The 19,126-nt window shown below is 52.1% G+C and overlaps 1 protein-coding gene and 2 long non-coding RNA genes across 18 annotated transcripts; all 3 read left to right on the forward strand.

Annotated features, from left to right (window-relative positions):
* The first annotated feature begins 7 nt into the window (after positions 1–7).
* Positions 8–5,496, forward strand: LOC127473616 (atherin-like). Of its 16 annotated transcripts, none has more exons than XR_007905528.1 (8): positions 231–408; positions 1,241–1,279; positions 1,825–1,898; positions 2,003–2,104; positions 2,675–2,973; positions 3,078–3,179; positions 4,009–4,204; positions 5,115–5,496. XR_007905528.1 is itself a non-coding variant. In XM_051793446.1 (5 exons), the coding sequence occupies exons 1-4, from the start codon at positions 13–15 to the stop codon at positions 4,195–4,197; spliced, it is 813 nt and encodes a 270-aa protein (XP_051649406.1). In that variant the 5' UTR covers positions 8–12; the 3' UTR covers positions 4,198–4,204; positions 5,115–5,496. The 16 variants fall into 16 exon arrangements, 3 of the variants coding, with proteins under 3 accessions (XP_051649406.1, XP_051649405.1, XP_051649407.1); XR_007905526.1 differs by having other exon boundaries at positions 233–408; positions 1,176–1,279; positions 2,576–2,973; XR_007905530.1 differs by having other exon boundaries at positions 234–408; positions 2,874–2,973.
* Positions 5,497–8,687: 3,191 nt separating this feature from the next.
* Positions 8,688–9,784, forward strand: LOC127473786 (uncharacterized). Its single transcript, XR_007905598.1, has 3 exons — positions 8,688–8,977; positions 9,059–9,129; positions 9,315–9,784. It is a non-coding gene; the product is annotated as an uncharacterized LOC127473786 (long non-coding RNA).
* Positions 9,785–9,814: 30 nt separating this feature from the next.
* On the forward strand, positions 9,815–17,115 carry LOC127473787 (uncharacterized). Its single transcript, XR_007905599.1, has 14 exons — positions 9,815–9,911; positions 10,115–10,177; positions 10,293–10,354; positions 10,448–10,497; positions 10,604–10,659; positions 10,745–10,785; positions 10,868–10,940; positions 11,017–11,064; positions 11,748–11,938; positions 15,172–15,370; positions 15,447–15,487; positions 15,570–15,624; positions 15,701–15,845; positions 16,387–17,115. It is a non-coding gene; the product is annotated as an uncharacterized LOC127473787 (long non-coding RNA).
* The last annotated feature ends 2,011 nt before the right edge of the window (positions 17,116–19,126 follow it).

Here is a 19,126-nt window from a genome sequence, read left to right on the forward strand (position 1 = left end):
ACCACACTAAAGATGGCGGCGAGAGGCCCCCTCGCCTCAGAGAGGTTGCCTGACCTCCGCCGCGACCCGGACCCCCGCCCCGCGCCCGCAGCGCCGTCTCGCCGCGCCGCTTCCCGCTGCGGGGACAGGGCAGGGCGCTCGGCGGCGCCGGGCGCGGGCGGCAGGTTCGTGGGCGGCGGCAGGCACTGGCGCGGGCAGCCCCCGTCTCAGGACCCCACGCGCCCACGCCGCGCCGCGCCGCGCCGCGCCGCCCGCTCGTCCCGCTCCGCTCCGCTCCCGCTCCCGCTCCCGCTCCCGCTCCCGCCCCCGCTCCCGCCGTGCCCTGGAGATGCTATCGGGGCTGCGCCGCCGCCTTCCCCTCCCCGGAAGCGACCCACGCCGGCAGATCCGACGGAGATCGGCCCCGGGGTAAGCTGGGCGCGTCGGAGGGGGGGGCGCGGCCGCTCTTCTGCCTCCCCCGCGGCCATCGGGGACTGCAGGCCGGGGAAGCGACAGGCAAGTTGCTCGCCTCTGCGGAGAAACTTGCACCTGCGTGCCGCCGCAGGGGAGGGTTCGGATGTGCCCTGGCATTGCACACGCACCACACCCCCCGCGGGGAGGGTCTCCGCTGCCTCGGGGACCCTGTCTGTGCTGCCGGGAGAGAGAAATCCTTTGGGAAGCTGGGCTGGAAACAGCAACTCTGTGAATTGCTCAGCTTTTTCTAGGCAAGGGCAGGTTTTAGGGAAGAAAGGCCCGTACGCGCGAAAGGCGCCGCGGGTCTCGCCAAGGGGGGGGGCGCGGCTGCAGCGCCGCGCGCGGCTGCAGTGCCGCTCCCGGCCGTGTCCGCCAGGCGGCGACTGTGAGGCAGGGCCCGGCGCTCGGCGGCGCTCTTGCAAGCGACGCCCCTGGCAAAGCGGCGCTGCTTGGGCACTGCCGGCCTTCCCCCGGAGTGCCCGGGCTGGCCCAGCACCTGGCCAAACCTCTTAGGGAAGAGGCAAGGAACAACTGCGCTTCTTCTACCCTTTCTTTAGCCAGGGACTGGAACACAGACAAAATCAAGGGGCTCTTTGACCTGTGCAGGCTCCGAGCATTTTGCAGCCTTCCTTAGCAGGGCATTCTCACCCTCTGAAAAGCTGAAAGGCTTTAACATCTGGAGACACGCCTGCAGCTGTGCAGATTAATGTAGTTTCTTTTAGGAAACGAAGGGGAGGTTTTCCTGTTGTGAGCCTAAATACCGAGTCTACTCTGCTTTTTCAATCAGGTGACGAAGCTTATGGAAGAAAAGACCAAAGGCCTCGAGGTGAGTACATTCTACCGAGTTCTGCTTTTCTGGCATCGGTTTGGGAAAATCACGTGAAATTCTAAAAAGCTTCTCTCCCTGTTTTCTAGTTGTTTTTTTCAGCCTTGGTGTAAGTTTCATGTAGAAAAGGGCATAGAATTATTAGAACAGACAAACTAGACTTTCTCGGGAGAGATGGAAGAAAAGTCTGCTGATTCCAGTTCTGCTTTTCTTGTCTGCCCTTCGACTGTCATTTTCTCTCCCCTGCTGTTCAAATAGGCAGCAGTTAATTGCTCTGCTGAAGAGTTTGCTGTCCTAAGTGTCTGTCAAATTGATGCCTTCAACTCAAGATAGCACCTGCTCCTTAGTTACAAAAAGTTCCTCACAGGAAATTTTCAGGCGTGCCCATAAATCTCCTCGCTGTTTGTTTGGGAGAACAGGGTTTTCTCGTCTGTAACAGAATAGTCGTGGCATTTGCTACGGAATGCTGGTGGCAATCTAGTCAGAAGAGGACCCCGTGCTTCACTAATTTTCCCTTTTTGTTGTTGGGGGTGACTTCTTCCCAGGCATGTTATTCTTGACCCCCCGGGGCAAACGGAGGTGTCAGCGTCAGGAGCCATCCTAACTGAGGCCCTGGGAGGTCAGTGCTTTTTGTGTGACTGGACGGTGAAGCCGTCTGTGGGAATGACCTGGCTATGGCTCAGTGTAGTCCTAATTAAGGTGTCTTTTACTCCGTGTTCCCAGGCTCCCTCTTTCCCTTCGGTCACCGTGGGTGTGCCGGACGCCTCTGGCAGGACTAACCCTGTGGCTTTTATGTCCAACGTGCTGTGCTGTGTGTGCCTGCAGGTAAGAAAAGCTGGGAGTGCAGTCCCTCTGCTTTGATTGCTGTGTCTCTTTGGGAGTGATTTTGGAGGGGAATCCCAGAGCGGTTTGGTTTGAAGGGGACCTTCAAAGGCCAGCCTGTCTTCCGTGGGCAGGGACACCTTCCCCTCTCATCCCCGGTTGGATGCTCCAAGTCCCATCCAGCCTGGCCTGGAACACTTGCAGGGATCCAGGGGCAGCCTCGGGTTCCCTGTGCGGTGTGCTCTGATATCTCTCCACTGGCATCGTGAAAAATTTTGTCAGCACGTTTTGTGTGACGATGGTAAGCGGGACCTGGGTGAAAATTGGGGGTCTCTGAGGTGCAGAGGGAAATAATTCTCCTTTGAAGTCCAATGTAATTCAGTTTTGCACGAGTCTTGTCTGCCTTATGTTTGAATTGCTTTCTATTCTAGGCAGTTCTTTTAAATTAAACTTTTGTGTCTCCCCCCCCCCCAGTATCTTGTACAAGACAAAGCTACCTTTCCTCGTGGGAACGGACTGGCCGGGCTTTGGCAATCTGGCCCCTCGAAAGACTAAAGTGACCTCTTCCAACAGGGGAAGACTTTCTGGCCAGCGGTGCCAGAAAGAACTGGAGTTTCTGGAGCATAAAAGCTGGAAGCGTGCCCCTGAAAATCCCCAGCCCTGGGTGGTCAGTGGTCTGACTTGCACGGACCGGTGGCCTTGGCCAGGAGCGGTCCTGCGGGAAGCGCCTTTGCCCAGGCTGTAATTTTAATTTCCCTTGGATGCTTGGCAGAGCCCCTCTGGGTGAGCCCCAGTGCCTGGCAGGAGCAGAGCGGGCTTCCAGGGAGGTATTCACCTGGTCAGCGTCAGGAACCGTCCTACCTGAGGCCTCGGTGAGTGCTTTTTGGACGACTGGACGGTGAAGCTGTCTGTGGGAATGACCTGGCTATGGCTCAGTGTAGTCCTAATTAAGGTGTCTTTTACTCCGTGTTCCCAGGCTCCCTCTTTCCCTTCGGTCACCGTGGGTGTGCCGGACGCCTCTGGCAGGACTAACCCTGTGGCTTTTATGTCCAACGTGCTGTGCTGTGTGTGCCTGCAGGTAAGAAAAGCTGGGAGTGCAGTCCCTCTGCTTTGATTGCTGTGTCTCTTTGGGAGTGATTTTGGAGGGGAATCCCAGAGCGGTTTGGTTTGAAGGGGACCTTCAAAGGCCAGCCTGTCTTCCGTGGGCAGGGACACCTTCCACTGTCCCCGGTTGCTGCGAGTCCCGTCCAGCCTGGCCTGGAACACTTGCAGGGATGGGGCAGGCTCAGCTTCCCTGTGCAGTGTGCTCTAATATCTCTCCACTGGCATCGTGAAAAATGTTGTCAGCGTGTTTTGTTGGACGACGGTAAGCGGGACCTGGGTGAAAAGGACATTCTCTTAGGTGCTGGGAGAAGGAGGACTCGTGCAGGCGCCTCCAGAGACAGCGGGAACGGGAGCGTGCTGCGGAGAAGGAAAATTTTAGGGGTTGGGTGCCGAGAAATTTGTCCTTCCCTCGCCCTGTGCTCTGCACTTAGCAATGGGTCGAGTGCAGAAGTTTCCTGGGGACCCTGGGAAATGATGCCGGGTCTGCTAAGAAAAGTGGGGCCAAAGGAGCAGGACCTGGGTCTGCCAGCGTGGGAGAAACAAGGGACGGGTCATCCTCTGCCTCCAGGAGGGAGGGCAGCAGGAAAGGCCACGGACTAAAGCACTGAAGTGCCGTTCCCCAGGGAGCCCCTGCCCAGCACTGAACTTGCTTCTGCACTTGCTGTCCCTTTCCCAGCGGAGCCGAAGCGTCGGGTGCGGCTGCCGGGGGGATGGAGCTGCCAAGGACAAACTGGGAGGGTGTTTGCGAGGGAAGGGGGTAGAAGGAGCTCTTGATGTGCTTTTTTTACTTCTTCATCCCGCAGAATTGCCACGAGAGGAAATACTTCAGAGGGGCTTCCCTCCAGATAAGCCCTGAATATGCCAGGAGGTTTCAACCGGGAGGAAAGGAGCTGTGGAAGAAAAGCAGCCTAAAAATAGCCAGTGGGGATCATCAGGTTTTCCAGCCAAGAAGAACAAGGAGAGAGATGAGGGAATCGGGTTCCAATTCCTAATGATTTGGTGGGTGCAGGAATGATTTCTGTGTGTTTTCCAGTCCCTTTGGATTCCTGGGATGATTTTAAAATGATGGCTTTAGCAATCAACTAAATCGCAGATGTTGTTTATGAGAGGAAATGATGCCAAATAAATGCAGAGTTTTGGGTCAGTTTTGGGGATGATTTGGGTCAGTTTTTGGGGTCAGTTTGGGGTGATTTGGGTCAGCTTTTGGGATGATTGAGGTCAGTTTTGGGTCAGCTTTTGGGATGATTTGGTTCAGGTTTTGGGGTCAGTTTTGGGTCAGCTTTTGGGGTGATTTGGGTCGGTTTTGGGTCAATTTTTGGGGAGCACTGGGTGTTACTGGGGGTTGTTGGGGAGCACTGGGTGTTACTGGGGTGTACTGGGGAGCACTGGGTGTTACTGAGGGTTGTTGGGGAGCACTGGGTGTTACTGGGGAGCACTGGGAGAGAAAATGAAAAATAAAGAGAATAAAAAAATAAACGAAATAAAGAAGGAAATATGAAAAAGAAATGAAAAATTAAAAAAAAAAAGGCAAAAAAACTAAAAAGGAAATAAAATGAAAATGAAATAAAAGAGAAAAAAAAAAAAAGAAACCCCTTCTTTCAAAATGATGGCTTTAGCAATCAACTAAATCGCAGATGTTGTTTTTGAGAGGAAATGATGCCAAATAAATGCAGAGAGAGAGCATGGAATCATCCTGGGATCCTGGAGTGGTTTGGGTTGGAAAGGATCTCAGGGATCATCTGCTTCCACCCCCTACCACAGGCAGGGACACCTTCTAATAGACATCCAGCCTGGCCTTGGCCACTTCCAGGGATGGGGCAGCCACAACTTCTCTGTGCCAGGACACCTCCCCACCCTCCCAGGGAAGAATGTCTCCCTTATGTGCAATCTTTCCCTTTCTTCTCTGCAGGAAGTGGGCTGGGACAAGGGAATTGGCTCCCACGAGGCCGAGGATCAGAGCGGGCTCTGCACAGGGGACGACTTCCACTTCCGAACGGGGAAGGGCACCTTCGTGCCCACCCCTGGCAAACTGGGACAGAGTAACATCTGCCTGCAGCTGGCTGGAGTTCCCGTTGGCTCTGGGCTTTCTGTCCACGGGCCGGGGATCATGGCTAGAGTCCTTCAAACCTGGGGCACAGTGGCCTTCACACCATCCCTGCAGCCCGTCCAGGCCAGGATGCTGCCCATCGGCCCCTGATCGCAGGTGGATGTAGAAGTGATGGTGTTTAAGGAATGCTGATTGTATTTCCCTGACTTTAGCCATGTGGTCATTAAAAAGAGAAAAATAACAAGTCTATGGAAATGCCCTGCACTTGGGAGCTTGCAGCGCTCTGGATTAAACTTGGCTCTCTAACGTTAAAACTGTGGGCGAGGGGCGGTGGCCGAGCAGGGCCAGCGGCGGGGCCGGACGGGGCCGGCCCGGGGGTCCCTTCCCCGCGGGGTCGCAGCCGCGGGACCCGCCCCCGCCCCGCGCGGCCCCTCCCGGCGTGCCCCGCCCGTCCTTGGGGGCTGCGGCCGCTCCCGGCGCTGCCGAGGCTGCCGGGGAGGGACCGGCCTGTGCTGGGGGCACGGGGGTTCGTTCCTTGTGTTCGAGGGCGGCAGCGGGAGCGGCGCTGCGGGGCGGGACGTGCGGGAGGTGCCGGGTGAGGGCGGGGAAGCCGCGGCGGGGCCCGGGGGCTGCAGCTCTCTGGCTTCCCGACTGGCTTTGCAGACATTTGCCACCTTCACGGGAGGCACAAATCCCCGCGGAGCTGAGCAAGGGGTGCGGGGAGTGCAGCGAGCTGGGGCGGGGCTGTGACCAGGGCAGCGTGTGCGCAGTGCCCCAAAACCAGCCCGGAACAGCCCCAGAGCCCAGAGCGAAGCGCCGCGGGATCGCGCCGGCCCCGCCCCTAGACTCGCCCAGGCCCGCCCCCCGGCTCGCGCCGGCCCCGCCGCCCGGCCCCGCCCTGCCCGCCCCCAAGAACCCCGCCGTCCCCGCTGCCCGCCTCGCTCCCCTTGTCCTGGGAGAGCTCCCGGCCGGGTCGTGACCGCGGAGCTCCCACCCGCCCTTCCCCGGCCCCAGCAGCGCCTGCCGGGGCTGCGGCGGGAGGCGCGCTGAGGGAATGGGGAGCGGGGCCGCGCGGAGGGGCGGGGTCGGGCTGAGCGGGCGGGGCGGGGCCGCAGGGCCAGGCGGGCTGGGATTGGGCGGAGGCGCTCGAGTGCTGATTGGGCAGCGCTGCTGGCCCGCGGTATAGAAGGGTCGGCGGGGCAGGTGGGGGCGGTTGCGTGTGAGGGCTGAGGGTGTGGCCCAGCTGCTGCCCGGGCTGCGGAGGTGAGAGCGCCTTGTCCGCTGGGTTTATGGACCGGGGGAGCTGGGGGGCGTTTTGGTGCGCGTTGTGCTGGGCAGCGGGGGCCGGGTAAGCCCGTTACCTGCCGGGTAACCCCGGGGAGAGCCGTGGCATGGCTGTGGGGCCTGTGCTCTCTGGGTGTCTCAGGTTTTGCTTTGAAATTCCAAACCCTTTCCCCGTGCAGGGTTATGAGGCAAAGACTGCTTTAACTTGGTTTTTTTGTGCTGCGTTAATGCTTTTTGCTCGTTCTGTGTCCATTTGCAGCCTCGCTCGTGGTTTCCCCTGGTGTGGAGGCGAGTTGTGCTTCCTGCTGGGAGAGAGAACAGCCTTGGGAAGCTGCTCCATGACCCACAGCTGTGCTGAGCCCGGTCTGTCCAGGTAAGAGCAGGGCTTATACTCCCAGTGAGGAGCTGGGGTTTGCTGTTGGAAGATAGAATGTGCCCATGCCTTTAAATGCAAGGACAGGCAGAAGCTGGGAGGGACCCTGAGCAGGTTTGGTGGAGGTTTTGGCCTCCAAACCTCCAGGTTTTGAGGCCGCCATCTTAAGTGTGGCCTTGGCTAAGTTCCGGTCCTGGTGGCGCCATCTTGAGTGTGGCCTCGGGGCGGACTTCTGGGCCACGGCCGCCATCTTTGGTGGGGTCTCGGCACAGTTTGAAAAGACCTTGACTGTGGGGGAAGTGTCCAGGAAAAATGATTCCTTTTTTGCAGGGAGGCAGTTTGCAAGGACAGGTGAGTTGCTGTGCTCTCTAGCAAAAATACTCCCCTTGGGATGTCCAGGGTGAGGAAATGTTGCCACGTGTGGGCTGGAGAAAAGGTGTGTGGGTGCCTGAGTGTGACACCCATGGGTGTGCAGGAAGGGGGTTCTAGTGCCATTGGAGCTGCCAGGGAGCCAAAAAGGGCACAGTTGTCTGAAAAAGGCAAAATGTTTTAGCCTCTGTTGACACCTGTACCAAAGGAGTTGCAAATTTTCCCTTTCTCATCTGCAGACTTCACAATGCTCCCCAGGAAAGGAAGCTTTAGATTCCTCCCCAGCTTTATGCTAAAGGTTTCCTTCCTCCTGTCTCAGTACCCTTTCTGCTATTGGGAGAGCACAAGGTGGATGGAGAGGATCCCCAGGCATCTGCAGGCACAAGGGACTCATACAACTGCGATTTTCCTATGCCCCTTGTGAAAGGGACTTTCAGGATACTCTTGGGAATGTGCCAGCTCTCCTGCTGAAGCTTTTCTATGGAATATTTGAACACAAAGAGTAAAACTAAAATCAGGTCTGTTCTGGAGTATGTTACACTTGTGCAAAGCTCCTTTCCTCTGTTTATTTTCTGTTCTGGAAAGAACAATCTGGGGTTCCTGGGCACTTCCTATTGAGTCAATCCATGAAAATAATTTTATCCTGAAAGCGGAAAGGAGCTGTCTGTGGAAGGTCAGATGTGCATGATAAAAGCTTTATGCTTTTCAGACAGTAAAGTCTTAAAATATATAGCAGAGCTATATATGGCAATGAAGAGGATTACACTCAAATGCAAGGTTTTTAAATTTAATAATTTTGTGTGCTGTGTCGGTAAGGTACTTTTGTAATTTGTTATCTTGTTTTCTTTTCCTTAGGAGCCTTGTGTCTTTTGAGATCTCCTGATCATTTCAACTGCAGCTTGGTATTTTTCCACAAGTGTTATCCCATCCTGAGGTGAAGCTGCTCTGTGTTGAGGATGGCTACAGACACCTAGGTTTGCAAGTAGTCAGTGGGGGGTTACAGCCCAGAGATGGAGCAAGGGCTTGGGTGTCAGCTTAGGAATTGCCAGGGGTATTTTGAAGGTAGTATGGGTAGAAAGCAGTGTCCAGGAGACCCCTAAATGCCTGTGAAGGCATCCACTGAGTTTTCAGATGTGCCACTTAAGTTTTCCTCTCGTTCACCCAGATATTCTGCGCGATTACAGCTGCAGTCTTTGGCTGCAGGCAGTGACCCTGGGTGGTTTGCCTGAAGAGAAGGGAGACTCTTTCAGCTCTCCCCAGCTGTCTGGGTGACTTTGGTTAGGGTTTCTTTACCGTCTCAGGGGAACAGGATGTAAAACAGAGTTGAACAGAACAGAGGCCAGAGGAGCAGAGCAAGAAGGTGGGTCATCACCTGACATCAGCACAAAGATGTGGCTTTTGACTCCATGTTTACTGGATCTGTTAAGGATTTTCTTGTTCTGTTTTTTTTTTCTTTGTTTTCAGATGCAGAGCCCTGGCCCCAGGAGGCTCTAGGCACCGGAGGGGAGGTGATCTGGGTGAGTCCTGGTGAGCAAGGTGAGCATTGACTCCAGGACAGAAGTAAATGGTCTTTTACAGGTGTTGTGGTGAATCTGTGCACATGCTTTGTTTGTTGTGTTTTCCAGAGGTTCTGCCACCTTCTAACAGACAGTCCAGTGCTTCAGGGCCCCTGCTGGTAAGAGGTCACTGTGGAGGAGAGGTAGGTAGGAGCTACCCCAGGAAAGCCATCCTTTCAGGCAGTATCTCAGTGTGTACATTTGCCTTTGGCTTTTTTACTTAGCAGAGAATGTGTGCAGCCTCAGAGGGCCGCAGCCACCTGTCAGTTAGGTTTGATGGTCTTCAGCTGTCCTTGTGAGTAATCTCCTAATACTACGAGGGTCATCAATTAAGGCTGGACCTTTTCCAGTTACAGGTGCCATCCAGCCTGTGTTTGGCAATGGAGGAGCATTGAGGTTGAGTCAGGGAGGTAGTGAGGAGGTGCTGGGGTCTCCCTTACTTTCAAACACACCACGTGACTTATTTTCTCACTCCCCTAGGTACGGCACACGGTGACGGCAGCAGCCTCCGACTGGGGTCGGAGCCAGTGGCCTGAGAACCTCTCAGCTCAGGGGATGGTGAGTAGCCAATTGCAGGGTTATCTCCCACGTGCTGCTGAACTCTTGTCTCAATTCCAGTTTTCTTTCTCGTAGCTGACTGAGTCAGGGATCACAGGACCCTCTGAGCCAGCCAGGTGTCCTTCCTTTACATGGAAGATGGATTCACATCCCCAGCTGTGGGAAAGATAAGTGGAGGACTAGCACCTGGAGAGGGGATGAGAACTGGGTCCAGTTTTATGGTTAGGAGGGAGGGATTTTCAAATGAGCACAGGGGAAAGGGTCTGCCCTAAGAGGCCCTTGGCACACATAGGAGGAGCAGTTTACTTTTCATCACTGGAGTAGAATGTGCAGGGCAGAGGTGTTCAGGTCTGTGTCGTGTCCTTTGTTCAGTCTGTGTTTTGTGTCTTAAAATTCACTATCACAGTGTCCTTTCTCAGAGTTCTCTCTCCTCGTTGCACCAGAGCACTTGTCGGGAAATGTGTCCTTGGAGTTTGTGTTGGACCTGGAACTGCTCTACCCTGCAGTGCAGACTTGGGGGTAGGTGGAGTAGAAAGGAGACTTTCCAGTTAACCTGTGGATAGGCTTAGCCACTGAGGGCAGGACCTTAAAGTTAGGTCAGTATTTGTTTGTGCAGGCTGTGTTTGGACCCCAGATGGCTTGTCTAAGGAGAAATTAGAATTGCACAGCAGTTAAGGTCCCTCCATCTATATGACTGACTTTGGTAACTCATTTCTATGCAGCGTCAGAGGGGCTGGATGTAAAGCAGAGATAAACAGAAGAGGCTGGAGGAGCAGAGTCAGAAGGTGGGTTCTCATGTGAGGTCAGAGCCAAGACATGACTTTTGGCCCTAGGTTTACTTGATCATTTGGATGGTTTGGTGGTTTAGTTTTGTTTTGTTTTGTTTTTTTTTTTTCCAAGATGCAGAGCCACCGGCCCAGCAGATGATAGGCACTAGAGGGAAGGTGAACCTGGTGAGGAAGGTGAGCAGGGACTGCAGGACAAAATTAGATGCTTTTTTGCAGGCGGTGTACTTGTGGTGAATCTGTGTACATACTTGTTTTTTTGTTTTCCAGGCAGTGCACCGACTTCTGACGTACAGTCCAACGTGATGGGGACCCTGCCTGTAAGAGGTCACGGGCAAGGGGTGTCAGACAGAAACTGCCATGGGGGCAGCAAACTCTTGGGCAGTATCTCAGTACTCACATTTGCCTCTGGGGTTTTTTTTGCAGGAGATGTAGACAGCCTGACAGGGCCGAAGCCAACTCACAATGAGGAGATGGACACGGTTTGGTCCCCTGGAGCTGTCCTTGTAGGTAATCTCTGAGTATTAAAAGGATCAGCAATGAAGCACTGAGCTTTTCTGATTGCAGGTGCCATCTGGGTAACCTTTGGGAGCAGATGAGCATTGGAGGTGAGTCAGGGAGGCAGCAGGAGGAGCGGGGATCCACTGCAGCTTTAGAAATGCCCTCTAATTGTTTCTCTCTCTCGCTCAGGTATCCCAGAAGATGACAGCACATTGTCCAAGTCTGGTCAGAGCCAGTGACATGAGGACCTGCCTCGGTGCCAGTGAGTAGAGGAATCGTCGGGGCTGGGGCCATGTGCCACACCACTCAGATATGGTGTCTGGTTTTGTTTCTTGCAGTTGACTCCGAGTACTCTCCGGATGACAGGAACCTCTGAGCCAGCCCAGGTGCCCCTCCTCTGCATCAAAGATGGATTCACATCCCCGGTTCTCGAAAGATAAGTGCAGGGCAAAGACCCAGAGAGGGGCTGGGAGTCGGGGCAAGTATGTGCATCGCCTGGAGGGATTTTTGCAATTAGTATGGTGCAATGGGTGTCCTGTAGCAGGTTATTTAGAGACCTCAAATGAAGGGCTTACTTTGTATCATTGGATTCCCATGTGCAGGGCAGAGCAGTTCCGGTCTGTGTCACGTCCTTTGTCTCCTCCATGTTTGTGTCCTTCGTCTCTTAATTGTGTCACATGGTGTGTGTCATCACAGGTATGGGGTGTCTCACTTGGGGTCAGCCTGGAACTGCTCTGCCCTGCTACATGGATCAGTGGGTAGATGGAATATTGCTCAGGGTCCCACATCAACATGTCAGCTGCCTTAGTCAGTCGAGCCAATGGCTGTACTGTCCTGCTGGATGGAGCAGGTGTCCATAACTCGTGTGCAATCATTATAGCTGAGTGTTGTGGAGCTGATGGTACTTGGATAGCAGGGCCTTGAAGCTGGGTTGTCACTTGTATTCTTGTATGCTGCGGTCAGAGTTCTCACTCGCTCAGTGGAAATGAGTTCTTTGAAGTGGTTAAGGTCTCAGTGACCATGTGGGTGACCTGATTAACCCTTTGTTTGTTTTTTTTTTTCTTTTCAGATAAGTGGACACAGTGTACCCCAGACCGAGACGAGTTGAAGCAGCCTGGGAAGAAGGTTGTCTTGGGTGTTGGATGAAGGATGTCAGTTTGAGCCATAGGAGTCCTTTATCTTGTGCCTTTTTTTTCTTTATTTTCCAGATGGGGCCCAATCGGTCTCGAGGTGTAGCGGCTCAGCAGGGAGACGAGCGAGGTTAGAATTTTACTCCCCAGTCGAATTTGGAGTTAGTTTTAGGATGTCATCTATGTGGTCAATCTCTGCATATATGTTGTAACTGTTTAATTTTTTTTCTAGGCGATGCACAACCCTTTGCCCGTCTGCTGAAGGTGCCGAAGGTCCATCCGATCAGAGGTCAAGCTAAAGGAACCCGAGATAGCCAGTATGAGGCAGTACATCAGCACAAGCCTCCATGTCTGGGTTGTCTTGCAACGACCGTCTGTCCACTTCACAGTGTGCAGCAACGCTTCGGCGTGCAGTCTGATGGGGTTTAGAGGTTTTTGACTTTCCTTGTGAACCATCCCTAAATGTTTGAGAGCTCAGTGTTTGAGCATTTGCCCATTTCATTTGCAGGGGCGATCTTGGGAGCAGCTGAAGAGAGAGGAGCCTTCTAGGTGATTTGGGGAGGCAGCAGGAGAGGAGTGGGGATCCACTGCAGCTTTAGAGATGCCTTCGAATTTTGTGTCTCACTCACTCAGGTATCCCGGAAGGTGACAGCCACAGTGTTGGACTCCAGTCAGGGCCTCGGTGATGGTGAGTAGGGGGATCACTGGGGTTCCAGCCCCGTGCCACACTACTCAGATATTGTGTATGGTTTTCTTTTTCACAGTTGACTTCGAGTACTCTCATGACAACAGGAACCTCTGAGCCAGCCCAGGTGCCCCTCCTGTGCATTGAAGATGGATTCACAGCCCCGGCTCTCGGAAAGATAAGTGCAGGGCAAAGACCCAGAGAGGGGTTGGGAGTCGGGGCAAGTATGTGCATCGCCTGGAGGGATTTTTGCAATTAGTATGGTGCAATGGGTGTCCTGTAGCAGGTTATTTAGAGACCTCAAAGGAAGGGCTTACTTTGTATCATTGGATTCCCATGTGCAGGGCAGAGCAGTTCCGGTCTGTGTCACGTCCTTTGTCTCCTCCATGTTTGTGTCCTTCGTCTCTTAATTGTGTCACATAGTGTGTGTCATCACAGGTATGGGGTGTCTCACTTGGGGTCAGCCTGGAACTGCTCTGCCCTGCTACGTGGATCAGTGGGTAGATAGAATATTGCTCAGGGTCCCACATCAACATGTCAGCTGCCTTAGTCAGTCGAGCCAATGGCTGTACTGTCCTGCTGGATGGAGCAGGTGTCCATAACTCGTTTGCAATCATTATAGCTGAGTGTTGTGGAGCTGATGGTACTTGGATAGCAGGGCCTTGAAGCTGGGTTGTCACTTGTATTCTTGTATGCTGCAGTCAGAGTTCTCACTCGCTCAATGGAAATGAGTTCTTTGAAGTGGTTAAGGTCTCAGTGACCATGTGGGTGACCTGATTAACCCTTTGTTTGTTTGTTTGTTTTTTTCTTTTCAGATAAGTGGACACAGTGTACCCCAGACCGAGACGAGTTGAAGCAGCCTGGGAAGAAGGTTGTCTTGGGTGTTGGATGAAGGATGTCAGTTTGAGCCATAGGAGTCCTTTATCTTGTGCCTTTTTTTTCTTTATTTTCCAGATGGGGCCCAATCGGTCTCAAGGCGTAGTGGCTCAGCAGGGAGACGAGCGAGGTGAGAATTTTACTCCCCAGTCGAATTTGGAGTTAGTTTTAGGATGTCATCTATGTGGTCAATCTATGCATATATGTCGTAACTGTTTAATTTTTTTTCTAGGTGATACACAACCCTTTACCCGTCTGCTGAAGGTGCTGGAGGTCCATCCTATAAGAGGTCAAGCTAAAGGAGCCCGAGATAGCCAGTATGAGGCAGTACATCAGCACAAGCCTCCATGTCTGGGTTGTCTTGCAACGACCGTCTGTCCACTTCACAGTGTGTAGCAACGCTTCGGCGTGCAGTCTGATGGGGTTTAGAGGTTTTTGACTTTCCTTGTGAACCATCCCTAATGTTTGAGAGCTCAGTGTTTGAGCATTTACTCATTTCATTTGCAGGGGCGATCTTGGGAGCAGCTGAAGAGAGAGGAGCCTTCTAGGTGATTTGGGGAGGCAGCAGGAGGAGCGGGAATCCACTGCAGCTTTAGAGATGCCTTCGAATTTTGTGTCTCACTCACTCAGGTATCCTGGAAGATGACAGCATATTGTCCAAGTCTGGTCAGAGCCAGCGACACGAGGACCTGCCTCGGTGCCGGTGAGTAGAGGGATCATCGGGGCTGGGGCCATGTGCCGCACTACTCAGATATGGTGTCTGGTTTTGTTTCTTGCAGTTGACTCCGAGTACTCTCCGGATGACAGGAACCTCTGAGCCAGCCCAGGTGCCCCTCCTCTGCATCAAAGATGGATTCACATCCCCGGTTCTCGAAAGATAAGTGCAGGGCAAAGACCCAGAGAGGGGCTGGGAGTCGGTGCAAGTATGTGCATCGCCTGGAGGGATTTTTGCAATTAGTATGGTGCAATGGGTGTCCTGTAGCAGGTTATTTAGAGACCTCAAAGGAAGGGCTTACTTTGTATCATTGGATTCCCATGTGCAGGGCAGAGCAGTTCCGGTCTGTGTCACGTCCTTTGTCTCCTCCATGTTTGTGTCCTTCGTCTCTTAATTGTGTCACATGGTGTGTGTCATCACAGGTATGGGGTGTCTCACTTGGGGTCAGCCTGGAACTACTCTGCCCTGCTACGTGGATCAGTGGGTAGATAGAATATTACTCAGTCTCACATCAACAGGTCAGTTCCCTCAGACAGTCGAACCGATGGCTGTACGGTCCTGCCGGATGGAGCAGGTGTCCACAACTCATGTGCAATCATTATAGCTGAGTGTTGTGGAGCTGATGGTACTTGGATAGCAGGGCCTTGAAGCTGGGTTGTCATTTGTATTCTTGTATGCTGCGGTCAGAGTTCTCACTCGCTCAGTGGAAATGAGTTCTTTGAAGTGGTTAAGGTCTCAGTGACCATGTGGGTGACCTGAATAACCCTTTGTTTGTTTTTCTTTTTTCTTTTCAGATAAGTGGACACAGTGTACCCCAGACCGAGACGAGTTGAAGCAGCCTGGGAAGAAGGTTGTCTTGGGTGTTGGATGAAGGATGTCAGTTTGAGCCATAGGAGTCCTTTATCTTGTGCCTTTTTTTTCTTTATTTTCCAGATGGGGCCCAATCGGTCTCGAGGTGTAGCGGCTCAGCAGGGAGACGAGCGAGGTGAGAATTTTACTCCCCAGTCGAATTTGGAGTTAGTTTTAGGATGTCATCTATGTGGTCAATCTCTGCATATATGTTGTAACTGTTTAATTTTTTTTCTAGGCGATGCACAACCCTTTACCCGTCTGCTGAAGGTGCTGGAGGTCCATCCTATAAGAGGTCAAGCTAAAGGAGCCCGAGATAGCCAGTATGAGGCAGTACATCAGCACAAGCCTCCATGTCTGGGTTGTCTTGCAACGACCGTCTGTCCACTTCACAGTGTGCAGCAACGCTTCGGCGTGCAGTCTGATGGGGTTTAGAGGTTTTTGACTTTCCTTGTGAACCATCCCTAATGTTTGAGAGCTCAGTGTTTGAGCATTTGCCCATTTCATTTGCAGGGGCGATCTTGGGAGCAGCTGAAGAGAGAGGAGCCTTCTAGGTGATTTGGGGAGGCAGCAGGAGGAGCGGGAATCCACTGCAGCTTTAGAGATGCCTTCGAATTTTGTGTCTCACTCACTCAGGTATCCCGGAAGGTGACAGCCACAGTGTTGGACTCCGGTCAGGGCCTCGGTGATGGTGAGTAGGGGGATCACTGGGATTCCAGCCCTGTGCCACACTACTCAGATATTGTGTATGGTTTTCTTTTTCACAGTTGACTTCGAGTACTCTCATGACAACAGGAACCTCTGAGCCAGCCCAGGTGCCCCTCCTGTGCATTGAAGATGGATTCACAGCCCCGGCTCTCAGAAAGATAAGTGCAGGGCAAAGACCCAGAGAGGGGCTGGGAGTTGGGGCAAGTATGTGCATTGCCTGGAGGGATTTTTGCAATTAGTATGGTGCAATGGGTGTCCTGTAGCAGGTTATTTAGAGACCTCAAATGAAGGGCTTACTTTGTATCATTGGATTCCCGTGTGCAGGGCAGAGCAGTTCCGGTCTGTGTCACGTCCTTTGTCTCCTCCATGTTTGTGTCCTTTTTCTCTTAATTGTGTCACATGGTGTATGTCATCACAGGTATGGGGTGTCTCACTTGGGGTCAGCCTGGAACTGCTCTGCCCTGCTATGTGGATCAGTGGGTAGATAGAATATTGCTCAGTCTCACATCAACATGTCAGTTCCCTTAGACAGTTGAGCCTACGGCTGTACAGTCTGTGAGCAGGATTGTCTTGCGATGCCCTGCTTGGGTGTATAGAGTCACAGCTAGGTAGAGTAGCAAACAGTGTCTATGGTATGGGCATTTGTCAGGGGTCTTTGGGCTTATAAAATGTATAGACTCAGTTTGGGGGTAAATCCAAGGTCACAGAAGGCACACTTCAGAGTCCCTTCCCTTTTGTCTTACAGCCACCCAAAGGAGACTCAGGTTCCTGGGGTGAAAGACGGCATCGGTTTTCCCGGAACTTCCGGCGACTGGGGAGAGATCGTCCGAGTGATCATCGATGGAAACTTCTGAGAGCCACCGGGAGTCCCTGCCCAATGACTTCTGGACTGCATCGTGTAGCATCATATATGTTTATTTAGTGTTGCAGGTTGCTTCTTAGGCGTAGTTATTGTATTTTACAACTAGAATAGGAAAAGTCCAGCCGCCGTTTATGTTGTCATTTGTATTGCCTTGTACCACTCTGTATCATACACTTGTATAGTTGTAGTCGTATCGGTCCGTATCTGAACGTCACAGCGTTGCGTTCCGTGTGTCAGGAATTGTATATCATTGCGCCTTTGTTTGTAGCAGTTTTTATGTCGTGTCACTTGTATTGCCATGTAATGTTCTGTCTGGTATACTTCTATATTTGCAATTGTATTGCTCTGTATGTGAATGTCATAGTGTTGTATTGCTGTGCATCAGTTAGGAATTGTATAGCTTTGTACCTTACTTTGTTTTGCTTTTGATATTCTGCCATTGATACTGTCTTGTAATGCTGTGAGGGGTGTGCTCGGGCATGAGCGGCATGCGTGTTTTGTCAGGCTTGGCAATTTGTTTCTTTTTGGAGTTTTTTTTTGAGGCTCCACGGGAACCACATTCCCAAGGGAGCGTTTTGAGCGTGTGCCGATATTCAGGGTTGGCTTGCGGCTTTGGGGTATGGTGGAGGTGTGGCAATGCAGGGGATGGGTGTGTGTGATGTAGTATTCTAACCTTGTGTTTGTTTCTCTTTCAGGATTTTTTCCACCATTTTAGCTTTAGAATAAAAAAACCCCAACCGGGGTGGGTTTTTTTTCCCCCCCCTGCTGGGGTTTTTTTTCCTAGGTCCCAGCCAGTCTGCGAGGCGATGTTCATCGCCAATGTTTGGGCGCAGGCCGACCCGGGACCTGGGTTTTGTCAGGCAGGATGATTTTTTGATTTTTGAGGCTTCCCAGGAACCCCGTTCCCAAGGCAGCATTTTGAGCGTACGCCGATATTCAGGGCTGGCTTGCGGCTTAAGGGAGTGGTGGAGGGGTTGGATGTGTGTAATGTAGTATTCTAACCTTGTGTTTGTGTTGTTTCTCTTTCAGGTTGTTGTTAGATAATTTTAGCTTTAGAATAAAAAAACCCCAGCCGGGGGATTTTTTTTTTTTCCCCCCCTCTGGGGTTTTTTTCCCAGGTCCCAGCTGGTCTGCGAGGCAATGTTCATCACCAAGGTTTGGGCACAGGCCGACCCGGGACCTGGTTTCAGGCAGGCCAACTTTTTCATTTTTGAGGCTTCCCAGGAACCAGCGTGTTCCCAAAGCAGCATTTTGAGTGTGCACCGATATTCAGGGTTGGCTTGCGGCTCAAGGGAGGGGTGAGGGTGTGGTGATGGAGGGGTTGGGTGCGTGTAATGTAGTACTCTAACCTTGTGTTTGTTTCTCTTTCAGGATTTTTTCCACCATTTTAACTTTAGAATAAAAAAGCCCAAGCTGGGGAATTTTTTTTTTTTCCTCCCAGCTGGGGTTTTTTTTCCTAGGTCCCGGTCGGTCTGCGAGGCAATGTTCATCGCCAATGTTTGGGCACAGGCCGACTTGGGACCTGGGTTTTGTCAGGCAGGATGATATTTTCATTTTTGAGGCTTCCCGGGAACCCCGTTCCCGAGGCAGCATTTTGAGCGTACGCCGATATTCAGGGCTGACTTGCAGCTTAAGGGAGGGGTGGAGGTGTGGGGATGGAGGGGCTGGGTCCCTGTAATGTAGTATTCTAACCCGCTGTTTGTGCTGTTTCTCTTTCAGGATTTTTTACACCATTTTAGCTTTAGAATAAAAAAAAACCCCAACTGGGGGATTTTTTTTTTTTTTACCCCCCGACTGGGGTATTTTTTCCTAGGTCCCTGCCGGTCTGCGAGGCGATGTTCATCGCCCAAGTTTGGGTGCAGGCCATCCCGGGACCCGGGTTTTGCCAGGCAGGATGATTTTTTGATTTTTGAGCCTTCCCAGGAACCACGTTCCTGAGGGAGTGCTGTAACTTGGATACTAACCTGTGTTGTAAACTGTATTGTAACTTGTATGCTGTCCTGTGTTGTAACTTGGATACTAACCTGTGTTGTAAACTGTATTGTAACTTGTATGCTGTCCTGTGTTGTAACTTGGATACTAACCTGTGTTGTAAACTGTATTGTAACGTGTATGCTGTCCTGTGTTGTACCTTGGATACTAACCTGTGTTGTAACTTCTGTACTAGCCTTGTGTATTTCACAAGGTCACAACAAGTCATTCAATAAAGTTGCAATAAAGGTTTGGGGACTTTTCCCCTCTTTGGGGGTTTTCCCCCTCTTTGGCTCCTGTCTTTATTTTCTGTCATGTAGTGTTTTCTGTTTTTCTCTTCCCTTCTTTCCCTTGCTCATCTTCATCTCTCTTCTCTCTCTTCTCTTGCCTTCATTTCTCTTAGTCACTTCTCTTAATCTCTTCTCTTAGTCACTTGTCTTGCTTTTAATTCTCTTGCTCTCTTCTCCTCCTTTTAATTCTCTTGCTCTCCTGCTTTTATTTCTCTTACTCTTTTATCCTGCTTTTATTTCTCTTGCTTCTCTTATTCTGCTTTTGATTCTTAGTCTCTTATTCTGCTTTTCATTCTCTTAGTCACTTCTCCTGCTTTTCATTCTCTTAGTCACTTCTCCTGCTTTTCATTCTCTTAGTCACT

This window comes from Manacus candei, unplaced genomic scaffold (assembly GCF_025592945.1).
Source record: "Manacus candei isolate 608988 ecotype Guabito, Panama unplaced genomic scaffold, ASM2559294v1 h1tg000037l, whole genome shotgun sequence".
Taxonomy (NCBI): Eukaryota; Metazoa; Chordata; class Aves; order Passeriformes; family Pipridae; genus Manacus; species Manacus candei.

What these genes read in the sequence shown, in the direction of transcription:
- LOC127473616 (XM_051793446.1), top strand. Translation starts at nt 13, where the DNA reads ATGGCGGCGAGAGGCCCCCTCGCCTCAGAGAGGTTGCCTGACCTCCGC. An exon ending in GCAGGCCGGGGAAGCGACAG is followed by an intron (nt 496 to 1,240) that starts GCAAGTTGCTCG and finishes TTTTTCAATCAG; the next exon opens with GTGACGAAGCTTATGGAAGA. An exon ending in AAAAGACCAAAGGCCTCGAG is followed by an intron (nt 1,280 to 2,002) that starts GTGAGTACATTC and finishes CCGTGTTCCCAG; the next exon opens with GCTCCCTCTTTCCCTTCGGT.